Source organism: Geotrypetes seraphini, chromosome 3 (assembly GCF_902459505.1).
Source record: "Geotrypetes seraphini chromosome 3, aGeoSer1.1, whole genome shotgun sequence".
Taxonomy (NCBI): domain Eukaryota; kingdom Metazoa; phylum Chordata; class Amphibia; order Gymnophiona; family Dermophiidae; genus Geotrypetes; species Geotrypetes seraphini.
Window position 1 is genome coordinate 140,096,464 of NC_047086.1, and position 13,702 is coordinate 140,110,165.

Consider the following 13,702-nt stretch of genomic DNA (forward strand, 5'->3'; position numbering starts at 1 on the left):
TGCTACTCCTTGGGTTTTGGTCAGGCTTTAGTGACCTGGATTGGCCACTGTGAGAACGAGCTACTGGGCTTGATGGACCATTGGTCTGACCCAGTAAGGTTATTCTTATGTTCTTATGGAAGCCATCAATAAGGCAAAAATGGTCCAAAGGTTCCCAGAGTGGTTCAGCAGTGACAAAGACAATTCTGTGATAATAACATCAATAAATTACTTTTTAAATTTAGTGAAGTAAGGTACCCTCAGTGTGAGGGGTTAGGGTTACACTGAGGGTACCTTACTTCACTAATTTTATAAAGTAATTTATTGATGTTATTATCACAGAGTTGTCTTCGTCACTGCTGAACCATTCTGGGAACCTTTGGACCATTTTTGCCTTATTGTTGGTCTCTTTTGAAGTTTCTTTGGCAATCCTTTTTGGAGTTTCTTATGTAAGCCATGGCAAAATCATTCTAGGACAAATGGCACAAGGAAAAGAGGACTGACAGAGTAAATCTGAAAAGACAGAGAATATTTTTTGGCTCAAGAAAGGGTTCAAGAAAGGGAGGGATTGAAGCAGGGATGGAGTAGGAGATGTAGCAAATACAAATAAGTCTTAGACAGACAGTATGAATCCGTCCCGTGTTCCCTTTCTCTCTATTATTTTGAGCATATCCTCACACTCTTGCCCATACACATCTCTCCTACATTAAAATACTCTTTCCATCACAAGCCTTTTCTCTGTACATTAGTGGCATACCTACGGATGGGTACAGATCCCCCTATTCTTGGCTTAGGACCACCCAATGGTGGTGCCTCACTCTCCTCTCTTCCTCTCCTCCTTTGGAAGCCCAGGATCTGCCCTCTCTCTCTTTATCCCCTCATCCCTTCCCGGTGTATCTCAGAAGCAGCCCGGTGGCTGCAGAGATTAATCTGTTTCTTCACGGGTGGGATGCGGTAGAGGGAAGCCTCTCGCAGGCATAGGCAGCAAAGATGTATTGGTCTGCTGGGATACCTCTCAGATACATCAGGGGTGGGGGGAGGGGGATTCAGAGAGGGGGCAGATGCTGGTCTTTGGGAGCAGGTATTGAGAAGCACAGAGGAAATGCTAACCTAAGGGGGTGGGGTTTGAAGGGCCCGCTGAAAATAGTTGGTCTGGCTCTGCCACTGCTGTATTCTGCCTCTTTACTCTCCTGCAGCCATGTAACATATAAGGATCAAAGACAAGCGGGTAGCCTGATGAAATAAAACACTATGGGGGCAGTTCTATACAGAGATTCTATACAGAGTGCACTTTCTCCAGTTCAATTACGGCATTAAGATACGCCTAACCCATTATAGAATAGTAAGTCAAAGCTGCTTTGGCATGCCAAAACTTAGGTTTAGGCCAGATCAACAGCAGACATAAACTGGCACACCTAAGTGCACCTTGCAAAATATTCATCTGATACAATTCTATAAGATGAGTGCATTGCTAGGCAGGACACCCATCACACATCCAGACTCTGCCTATGGGTACAGCCCATTGGCTGCTACGTCATCCAATTAGCACACAAATTTTATAGAATAGAGCCCAGCCCATATGTGCATAAATGCTAATTTGTGAAGTGAGTTACAAAAGCGGGTAACAAACCCCACAAAGAAATGCAGTACAGGAAAACAGTGGAGATGTATTCATAAACTGTTTATGCTAATTATTTTTGTGGTGATGTTTAATACTATATATTTTTATATACATTTTAAAGTTTTTGTTTTTTATGTAAGATTGCTTTTATCCATACAGTTTGGTTTATTTATGTTTTTGATCTTTTAATAGGTATTTGTATTTACTGTATATTTGTTGTCAACTATTTGTAGACTCCTGAAGCAGGCCGAAACACATTCATGTTGAATCATTGAATTTGTGATGTCATTCACATACGCGAGTGAGCCTATTCTATTCATGAGTTATGGCAATAGGTGCCTAAATTCAAGTGCTCTTTACAGATGTGCCCTTCATGATGCATAGAATATTTGACCAGTCAAATCTGTCTTGACTCTGGATCCACTGGACAAAACATCTAAGCATGAAAATAGTTTGACTTTTACAAGTGTTTCTTTTTGTTTTAACAAGCGTGGCTGGTATATCACATATGTTTGGCCATAGGCCTAGCTCTATGAATCCCACGAAAGAAATAGAAAGGCATGCAACAAAACAGTATTTACTACAAGTCATTCTTTCCACCCTTTATTAGGAAGTTGTTTAGCGTTAGCATCAAGGAATACACTCATCATTTCCAAAATGGATTAAACTAAATGTGTTTAATAGATAAAATGGTCTACTAGAAGTCTATAGAGCTGCTCTGTTGTATTCAAAATAATCTTTCTGATTAATTCTCTTTTCGGTGCAGTCAGTTTAGCTTCTGTTTTTCTTTTCGCATATACTACTATGACTTATTTTCCACATTTGAGAAATGGTTGATCAGGTTAAGGCTCTGAGCATCTAAGGACGGCATGATCATAATGCAGTCTCTCCACCCTGAGCTGTTTATAGTATTTTATATTGAGAACTTTTGGTTCACATTACATCGCCTCTTCAACATTGACCATAAATTCTCCTTCTTCAAAATTATCCACAGATATATACTCTATAGCTCCCATTGCTGGATTATTTGCATTTACTTCAGATTTCTCTAGGATATCTGATCCCTGATGATTGACGGATTCAACTCCTACAACTTGAGGCTCCTCATGACCTTGGAGTCCTTCATTGATTGAAGTAGTTTCCTTCTGTGGCTCAGGAGGTAAACCGTTGACCTCTTCTTCCTTTACTTCACCAGCTGTCCTTGAAACATGTATCTCCACAGGGGGAGTCAAGAGTTCTGAAGGGTTCAGTAAACCATCCCCATTGAGGTCTTGCTTCTCCAGGACTTCATCCACATGTTGAACTAACTGCAGAAGAAAAACAGCAATTCTACTAAAGGGAGCATAATATGCCAAAAACGCAATTTAAGAAAATCCTGACGTTAGAGAACATACTTTCCTAGAATTAAATCTTAGCATCCTTTTAATCTAATGTCATAACAAATTATGGGCTCCTTTTAACAAGCCACTGTAGAAATTTGTACCATGGACCATCAAGGTAAATGCTTCAATGCTCATAGGAATTCTATGAGCATTGGAGAATTTACCTTGCCATCCTGTGGTAGAAACCTCTACCGCAGCTTTATAAAAGCCAGCATATGTTATTACAATAATAACTATAAAATCAACACTAGGAAGTTCCAATAACTCTGTGATGAAACTGAAAGTATATACTCCTTAATTACAGTATACAAAACTAAATATAATTAATATAAAAAATTTTTGTGAAGTGCTCAGACCCGCAACCTTATGGATTCAGTATAAAAACCAAACCAAAGTTGCCGCTGGGACCATCATTGCATTCACTGTCCTGACCACCACAGCATTGATGAAAATAGACTGAAAAATAACATCTAAAGCATGAACTTATCTGTAATTCTTTGGCGGTCAGCTGGTCTCACATTCAAGCGGCAACTGCAGTTGTGAAAATATTTGAGCTATAAAAGACTCCTAAAGCCGAATGTAAAGTCAGCCCCCTGATATGAGTTTCATGACTTTCATCAGAAAGGGACACTACAAAACAATAATCATACATAGTAATTATTACTAAATTTTTTTCAACTAACCGTCTCATTCAAATAATTTTTTTCACACTACAGTAAAAACCTAAATACTAAGCTATCATACCTGATTACGGCTACAACTACCAGACAAGATGGCAAGGTGTGGACTAGAGATGAGCATGCGCTTACTCGCATCTAATACCTCATTATTATGTCGAGCTACAGCTAGAACCAATCAAATTCAGCATTTAGTCCCTGCGGTATTAAAGTATGCCATTTAAATATAAATCTATGTTCCTTCACTATAAAAATTGAGACAAATCACCTGAATAGTTACTAGCATGAAACAAAACAGTATATTTGAGGTCATCTAAAGAATGACCACATTCAATCCAATGAGATACCAACGGAGTGAGTAAGCAGTTTCTGCGGATATTGCTCAAATACTTAGCAATACGAACCTTTACCTTCCTGATTGTATGACCAATATAATATTTGCCACAAGGACATAATATGTATTCTTCCTTATTCTTTGAACTGTGGGCGTATGAGATAAATTGTTACAAAAAGACTGACCCGTATTACAGGTTCATCATAATTTAATAAATCCTCCTAAATTTGCCTTTTCTCGTGGTCGCAATTTAGGTGAAATATTACATCATCGGGGTCTCAATAGATTCCCCGATACTGGCCAAGAACATTGAGCATGTAGATGCTGTGAGGGGTATAATCAAAAGACGTCTAAGTCCGTTTATGTCTATCTCGCAAGTCGTCAAAAATTAAAGAGCCTAAGACACATTTTCGAAAGATACATCCAACTTTTTTTACTTTCGAAAATCGTCTAATTATACATCCTGCCGATCTGATTGTCCAAGCCACTAAATCGTCCATCTTTATACCACATTTCCATCTAACTTTCCGTCCAAGTCCAAAACGCCTAGAACAAGCCCTGTTGGACGTGGGAGGGGTCTGCAAAGTGATGGACTGCACACCCAGACATGCCACCTAAAAAGTGGGGTACCTTACAGGGCACTGCTTTGAATTCACAAAAAGGGTGCCATGGTTTCTCCTCACTACAGCTCCCTTATAGGTGATGGTGAGCCCCCCAAACCACCTCCAGAATCCCCTAGACCCACTTATCTACCACCCCAATAGCCCTTATGGCTGCAGGAGCCACTTATATGCCAGTAAAAAAGGGTTTCGTGTATAGGGCAGTGCACATGTTTAAATATCAATGCAGTGATTACAGGGGCTTACTCTCTATGGGTCCCTAACCCACCCCCAAGATGACTTAAGCTGCTTCTGGGCTGGACGACTAGGCTTTCCTATGCCAGGCGGCAAGGTGATGATGGTCTGGAGGCTGAAATTTAAAGTTGTGAATAAAATTTTTATGTGGGGGGGGTTGGTGATCACTGGGGTAGTGTGTGGGGGTCTGTTATGTGTTTGCAGTGCTTCTTAGAACCTAAAGGATATAGCGGTATATAAGAAATAAATTACATTGCATTACATTACATTATCTGGTGAGTTTAGGTGGGTTTTTGTGACTTAGACCATGTTTTACATGGTCTAAGTCACAACGTCCAAGTTCCATCAATCCTGGGCTGCGGTTATACATGCTGTACGACTAAGTTTAAGCCAGCCCACGTCCCGCCCTTGACACGCCTCCCGAAATGCCCCATTTAGCTTTGGACATTGAGCAGCACTATGAAGGCCTAGGTCATTTAGAAATATGTCCAAAACCTGTTTTTATTTTCGGCGCTTGGACATTTTTGAGAAATGTTCGTCCAAGTGCCAACTTAGGCTGGTTTTTGGACATTTTTTTCTTTCAATTATAAGCCCCTGTGTATATTGTTATCACTTGCTCAGGAAAAAATCTTTAGATATTCCTCAGACAAATGGCCATCAATTTTTTGTTAAGAACCAATACCACATGTGACTCTGAAGCAGTAGTGTATTGTCCTTGTGGCAAATATTATATTGGAATATAATAATTGGTAAATTAAAAAAAAAACCCAGGGGGAAGTGACATCACTGGGCTGAATGGACGGGTGACTGCTCAGCTCCGTATGCCTTGATTATTATTTTCAAGTTTAACCCTCTTTAATTCGCGTTTTCAATCCACTCCAGTAGCGATTTGGCTGTTCTTATCTTTGTAGCTTCTGCTACTCTCGCTATGGCTCATTCTGCCTGCAAAACGCTAAAAGATTTTACGTTTGGATCGCTACATGTGGAGGCCTCTAAGATGGCATCGTCTGGGAGTGGCTTTCTTGCTCCACCACTGGTGACTGACACAGTTGCTGCAGATGATTTTTCTGTTTCCCCGCCTGAGAAGTTTCAAGTTTCACATTTTATTTTGATTTGATGAATCGCTTATTTAAATTTACTAAGCGAAATACAACTTTAATAAAAAGTATAGGTATACAATTAAATATACCATTTAATTTTTAAAATAATAGGTTAGACTGACGGACTTACAGACTAAAAGATACATAAGGTAAGAAAGGGCAGAATTACAATTCAATATTTATAGTATAGAAGAGAACATAGATGGAAAGAACATTATTAGGGGAGAGAGTAAAAACTGAGGAAGAACTAAAATAAACTTTGAACATAATTAAAGATTAAAAGCATCTTTAAAAAGAAAACTCTTTAAGTTACTTTTAAAACGACTCAAATCATTTTCCTCTCTTATATGTTGAGGCATAATATTCCATAGTTGCGGAGCCATTACTGAGAACATATCATGTCGTCGAGTTCCAATAACTTTCAAGGAGGGGACTGCTATAAGTTTTTGATTAGTGGACCGAAGGGAATGCGACATATTTTGAGGGATAAGTAATTTATTAATGAATTGAGGTTCATTAGTAGATAAAGTTTTAAATACAAAAAGTAAGATTTTAAAAGTAATGCGGTGATGAACTGGGAGCCAGTGGGATTTGATCAGAAAGGGAGTGACATGATCATATTTTTTGCCGTTATGAATCAGTTTAACGGCAGTATTTTGGATTATCTGAAGACGCCTCTTTTTTTTGTGTAATATTTATTAATAAAGAATTACAATAATCAAGTTTAGCGATAATTAAAGAATGAATTAGTATATTTAGTGATTTTGGCTCTAGAAACTTAAAAATCGAGCGAATCATGTTCATGGAAAGAGAGTGTTTCATCGATAATGACACCCAGTATTTTTAAAGATGTTACTGTCTCTAAGTGGATATTATCTAGGATGAATGGAGCACTCAGGCTTATGTCTTTTTTCCATGGGAAAAGTAATGCTTTTGTTTTCTGAATGTTTAGGGCTAATATGTTGGAACTTTGTTGGAGGTTCGGGAGCTCTTTAAAGAAATATGTACGGTCATGAAAGGGCTTCGTGGTGAATTTGCAACTCTGGCTAAATATCTTTGTTCTGAATTGGCGGAACTTGGTAATCATGTGGGGGAGGTGGAAACTTCCTTGGAGGATCACCGGGTTGAGTTGGCTATAGTGGATTCCTGCACGAAAGATTTACAGACGCAACAGGTTTATATTTATGATAAACTGGAAGACCTAGCAAATAGGAGCCGACGGTCCAATTTGAGAATTCGGGGTATACCAGAGTCTGCTGAATATTTGAACTGTGAAAAGGGAGAGTAGCAAATTGCGCTATTACTTCTGGATGCAGATTCGGAAACCCGATCTGAAGTGGACATTTATATTGATTGTGCTCATAGAGCCTTAACTTCTCCTCGGGGTAATAAACCTAGAGAGATCGTGGTCTGCTTTAAAGATTTTAAACTTAAGGAAGCTATTTTGCAGAAAGCCAGGGGACTCGATGGAATTTGAATTGTATCAAGATTTGTCTGCTGTTACTCTGCGCAGATGGGTGAAATCGAAACCTCTGCTACGTTATTTAATTGAGAAAAATATTAAATATAGATGACATCATCCCTTTGCTCTCCTTTTTTATTTGGAGGGCTCTGCGTATGGTGAGATCAAGTTCAAGTTTCAAGTTTATTAGTGTTTTTGATTAATCGCTTAATCATAATTCAAAGCGATGGACATAAATAATAAAATTACAGTATTTAGAGAATAATACAATACTTAACATAAACTTAAGTCCGAACAGGACTATTGACAAACTTAACAAACAAGAAAAGAGGGGAAAAAGGGAAGTGAACTACAAAATATTAAAAGTAGAACAATCAAGGAAAAAAACATAAGGTAGAAAATATAAAATTCCATAATCATAATCAACAAGATAAATAAAACAAAGAGAGATAATTAATTATCAAAAGCGTCTTTAAAAAGAAAAGTTTTTAAATTAATCTTAAATTTATCAAGGTTGCGTTCTTCTCTCAAATAGATAGGAAGAGAGTTCCAGACTTGAGGGGCCGTAACAGAAAAAAAAAATTGTCGTCTTGTATTAATGATCTTGAGAGAAGGAATTGTCAATAGATGTTGTTCATTTGATCGTAATGTTCTATTAGAGGAATAAGGAATTAATAGTTTGAAAATAAATGCAGGAGTTTTATAAAGTAGGGATTTGAAGGTAAGTAAGCATAATTTATAAGTTATTCTGTGCGATACCGGTAGCCAGTGTGCATTCTTAAGGAGTGGAGTTACATGATCGACTTTCTTTGTTTTTGTTATAAGCTTAATGGAGGTATTTTGTATAATTTGTAATCGTCTAATTTCACTTTGAGCAATTCCATTAAAAAGGGCGTTACAGTAATCGATTTTAGAGATCACCAAAGAGTGAATAAGAATGTTGAGTGATTTAGAGCAGAGATATTGCGAAAGAGAACGAATTTGACGAAGTCTATAAAAAGATGATTTGATAATACTACTAATATGATCGTGAAATGTTAATTTATTATCAAAAATCACTCCTAGAATTTTAATGGTGTTAACTGTTTGCAGGGGCACATTTTTTATAGAAATAGGGGCAATAAGTTTGGAGTTTTCTTTCCATGGGAAAATATCACTGCTGGAGGCGTCACAGATCTTTCCTGGAGTTCAATTTGGGGAGTCTTCCTCTTCTTCATCTGACCAGATGGTTGTTGTTCGCCCTCGTGGGCCTGGATTTTCGCGACCTCATTGGCAGCATACTCGTCGTGAGTGTGGCCGTCTGAAATGCCAATCATTGAATCCAAAGCAGAGGTTTCTTGGGGATCTGCCTTGTTAATCTATATGTAGCACTTATTAGACAGTATTGGTTTGATTTAGCTTTTTTGCTCCGAGACCAAAGTTTGGGATGCTTCTTTTGCCTGTGGGTTGAAATTTTTGCCTTTAATGGGTTTTTAGAGAGCAAGGGTTTTTCTTTTCTCTTGAGCCCCATTCTATATGGCTAGTGGGCTCATCAATTTGAGAAGGTATATTGAGAGAGGCCCTTCCCTTCTAGGATCGCAGGAGTGTGCTGTTCTTTTATTAGTACTCTCTTGTGTGGGATTACTGGATGGGTAGGGGGGTTGGAGGGGAGGATTGTTTAGGGGGTTTCTTTTGTGGTTTTTGGAAAGGTTAATAAGGCGGTGTGTGTTGGGAATTCTGCTATGTTTGTGAATGTATGGGTACTTTGAAATCTGTGTCCCTTAATGTACGAGGGCTTAATATCCCGATGAAGTGCCATCTCCTGTATAAAGAATTAGCGCATCAACGGGCTCAAATTGTATTTTTACAGGAGACTCACCTCTGCCTAGACATGAGCATATGTTACGTCCTCCTGGGTTTTCTCATATTTATTTTGCTTCAAATCAACAAGCTAAAAAAACTAAGGGGGGTCACTATTCTTATTCATAATAGTGTACAGGCTCAAGTGCTGAAAGAAGTGCGAGATGTGGAGGGACGCTATATATTGCTTTCTATCTCTATTGTTGATCAGGTATATACTCTTTGTAACTTTTATGCTCCTAATTCAGGACATGGGGAATATTTCACCCGTCTTGATGATACTCTTCAGTCCTATGTTGAGGGTCGTTTGCTTATGGGAGGAGATTGCAATCTGGTCTTAGACCCTCTTTATGATAGCTCTTCCCGCAAGTCCTCAGTTGCGCCAGCTGATCGTCAGGGATTACACACATTGATTACACATTGGGGACTCCAGGATGTGTGACGTTTTAAACATCCAGGAGAACGAGATTATATCTATCACTCCTTTGTTCATAATTACTGGTTTGGAGATGGGCTGTTGTATCACTTTGTTCAATGGTGTGAGATTCATTCTACTACGTTGACGGACCATGCTGCTTTAAGTTTGACCCTAGAGGGAGCTGGACAGCCCCGCCCGGTGGTATCTTGGCGGTTTAATGATAGCTTATTGGTGGACTCCGCTGCTGTAACACAGCTGGCTAAGGATATTGCGGAGTATCTTGAACTGAATGATATTGATGATATTGATCCCATTTTGTTATGGGAAGCCCTAAAAGCTGTACTTAGGGGAAAAGTAATTGCTTTGTAAGCCCATGTTAATAAAGAAAAATTGAAAGCTGAGGTTGCCAAGAGACAGGAACTTTCTGTTCTTGAGTCCCGACTTAAGGGATGTCATAGGTCGGACCAAGATAATGCTCAGTTAGCTAAACTACGTTTAGCTTTAAAGGATTTGGAATTAGCTAATATTGAGGTAGCACTGTGGAAGACGTGTCAAGAATACTTTGAATATAATGATCGTGGTAGTAAGCTTTTGACGCATAAGTTGAAAATTCAAGTCACCAGAAATGGTATTTCTCATAATGTTAATTCTGTGGGGGTCCATTGTACCTTGGTACAAGATATGGGGCATGCTTTTTTGCAGTTTTATCAGGAACTTTATCAAAGGGATCTGGTTTCCCAGGAATCGAAGACTGCAGCATATTTAGATCAGATTCCCTTGGAGATGTTGACTGAGGGGGAAGTTACCCGACTTTCTAGACCTAACACTGCAGCTGAGGTTGAGGAGGTTGTTCAGTCTCTCTCTTTGAACACTGCCCCTGGATTGGATGGGTTTTCCAATAAATTTTATAAAACTTTTCAGCAATTATTGATACCGATTTTAGTTCGGGTGTTTAATCATTTCGATGGATCTCATCCATTGCCCTCTACTTGGAGGACTGCAGCAGTGACTTTGATTTATAAGAAGGGTAAAGACCCCTCTTCTTGTGCGGCCTATAGGTCGATCTCATTGTTTAATGTTGATTATAAAATCTTTACTAAAGTTTTGGCTATGAGATTACAGACCTATATGCCGCAATTAGTTCCTGACAACAGACGTTTGATAATATTAAGTCTGCCTAACATTTGATGTGGCATGTTTGGCAAGAAGGCTCCCCCACTTTGGTCTTATCCCTGGATGCTGAAAAAGCATTTGATCAGGTGAGTTGGGTGTATCTATTTGCAGTTTTGCGTAAAATGGGTTTTGGATACCACTTTTATGAGTGGCTACAGCTGCTGTATGATGCCCCACTCTCCCGATTCAAACTTAATGGAACATTGCTACCTCCTATTTCCCTAGAACGGGGGACTCGTCAGGGTTGTGCCCTCTCTCCCTTGCTCTTTGCACTCTCTACGGAGCCCTTCGGATTCGACAGTGAGAGGAGATTAAGGGGATATGTTTAGGTACCCAGCAATATAAAATCTTTTTGTATTCTGATGATATTTTACTCCTTTTGTGTGATCCGGAATGTTCTTTGCTGGTGGTGGTTCAGGAATTAGATCTTTTTGGCCCCCTCTCAGGCTTTCGAGTCAATATGACTAAATCGGAAATTTTAAATCTCACTTTGCAGAAACCTACTATTCAGCATCTGCAGTCTGTCTTTCCTTTTTCCTGGGCTACTCATTTTATTACCTATTTAAGAGTAAATCTCACCGCAGATCATAATCATTTGTATAGATATAATTTTCCGGCACGCCTGCATGCTTTGTTTGAGGATCTAGAGCTTTGGGAGGTGTTGAATCTTAGTTGGATTGGCAGAGTGTCAGCAGTTAAAATGATGATTCTCCCTCAATTGCTTTATGTTTTTCTGGCTCTCCCTATTATGTTGCCAGACATTTTCTTTCGTTCATTGTCACGTAAGGTTTTTGCTTATATTTGGCAGAAGAAGCCACCACGGGTTCTCTAGGCTATTTTGTATAAACCTAAATTGGAAGGGGGTATGGGGATCCCTAATTTTCGGCTTTATTACCAGGCTGCTTTGCTGCAGGAAGTGGTTATGTGGGTTACTTATGAGGATCGACCATGGATTCATATGAAACAGAGCTTTCTCCCAAGGATTATGCTGTGGATGCTGCCATGGGTGCCCAAAGTTCATTTACGATTGGCCAAGAAATCGCCTAACCCTTACTTACAGACTGTTTTATCTTGTTGGTATGCGGTTCATAAATGAATGTTTCCGGAACGTCGGTATTTTTCTCAAATGGCTATAGTTGCCTTGCCTGCTGGTTCTCCAGGTCGGGAGGACGCAGTTCGCCGTACGTGGATTTCCGCAGGCCTTCGTACCTTAGGTCAACTTTGGGACCAGCAATCTATGCGTCCTTTTGAAATGTTACAGGAAGAATATGGCTTGGTAGCTAGGGATTCGTTTTTATATACACGTTTACGGACTTATTTTTATAAATGGGCCTTTTGGGAGCTTTCGTTAGGTGATACCTGGCTTGAATTAGCTATAAAGGCTGGGGTTGGGAGTGGGGGGGGAGTTTCTGATTTGTATCAGGCTTTATTGAAAAGAGAATCCCCTATTGATCCCTATAAATTGGCCTGGGACAAGGATATGCCTGTGGGGTGTAGTTTGCCCAGTGGGGATGCGCTCTATTGCAAATTGTTCAAATTGACTTTTATATATTAATTTTATTTACAAAGTGTATGTACCTGACTCTACTAAGTTTTATCTTACCTTTCTGTAAATGCATAATGCCTTTGTACTCTTACTTTTTCTTTTATTTTTCTGTTATTTGTTCTTGAAAACTCAATAAACTTTCATGGGGAAAAAAAAAAAAAGAAAATGGCTATAAAATGTACTATAGATGGTATTATACCCCCTCCCGGTTATTTTCCATTTTTTTGGAGGGAACGGATAGATGCTGGCGTGGCTGTGGACAGAAGGGAGATTTTATACATATCTGGTGGACATGTCCAGCTGTGCATTTTTATTGGCAGCAGGTGGGTTGTGTCTTAGTTATATTACATAAACATTGTTGTATTCTACTGGACTGCTGTCTGTTTAATGTTGGTGTCCCTGGTTTTACTCTTCATGAGCAGAAATTAGCGGCCTATCTATTTATAGCTGCTCGCTTGGCATTGGCACAATGCTGGCGTTCTCCTACTATCCCTGTTTTGTCAGCTGTATATTCTCGTTTAGATTACTTGCACTTGATGTCTAAACTGACGGCCTTGCGCCATAATACGTTGGTTTCTTATTCTAAAATTTGGGACCCATACACTGGAGACAGCTTTTCCCTTAATTTGGTGGGAGGGGTTCAGAGGATTGGCCTGGCCCTTTTAGTGTTCTCTTGAGTTTTGTTTGACCTGTGGTATACATGCACTTCTCTTTTGTAATGCTATGTTTGGCTTTATGGGTGGGGGGATTGGGATGGGTGTACTCTTTGGGGGTTGGGTTTTTTTTGTATATGCTTTTTTGCATTGTACTGAAGAGTTCCTGTACAACAGTTGCGTTGGGGGATGTTGAGGGGTTGGGGTAGAGATTATGTTGTATTGTTTGCTGTAATTTTTGGCTTTTTGTATTGCTTTCATTTTCTTAATAAAAACTTTAAATTAAAAAAAAACAAAAAACCCTAGACTCCCAATGAGGATGACACCTGCAGTTTAAATTTAAATTTAAACCATCCAAAATAAAGGGATTTCAGTACGGGCTCAGTTAACCCTTCAAATCACAAAAAGCCCCGGGCAGGTATTGATAGATGACTAGCACCAGACCTGAGGTCTAAATAAACCCTGCTCCGTACATCATCTTTTCCCTTGATCAAAGCGATTTTCTAATTTAAATAAATAAATATATAATTATAAAGTGCAGATGTGTATTCAAATCGGGATGAAAAAGGAGATATGAGGTGCTTTAAATCTCCAGAAAGTGAATAAAAAATGAAAACTAATCAATCAAACAGAATAAGGAAAATGTCACAATGAAGTATCAAAC

General features: G+C 39.1%; 1 protein-coding gene across 1 annotated transcript in view; it reads right to left on the reverse strand.

Moving 5' to 3' along the window:
- Positions 1–377: 377 nt before the first annotated feature.
- Positions 378–13,702, reverse strand: part of CGREF1 (cell growth regulator with EF-hand domain 1) — a 52,682-nt gene continuing 39,357 nt past the window's right edge. Inside the window, exon 6 of the mRNA XM_033935697.1 lies at positions 378–2,907. Within this exon, the coding sequence (XP_033791588.1) occupies positions 2,539–2,907 (369 nt within the window). The 3' untranslated portion in view covers positions 378–2,538. The remainder of the gene's footprint in view (positions 2,908–13,702) is intronic.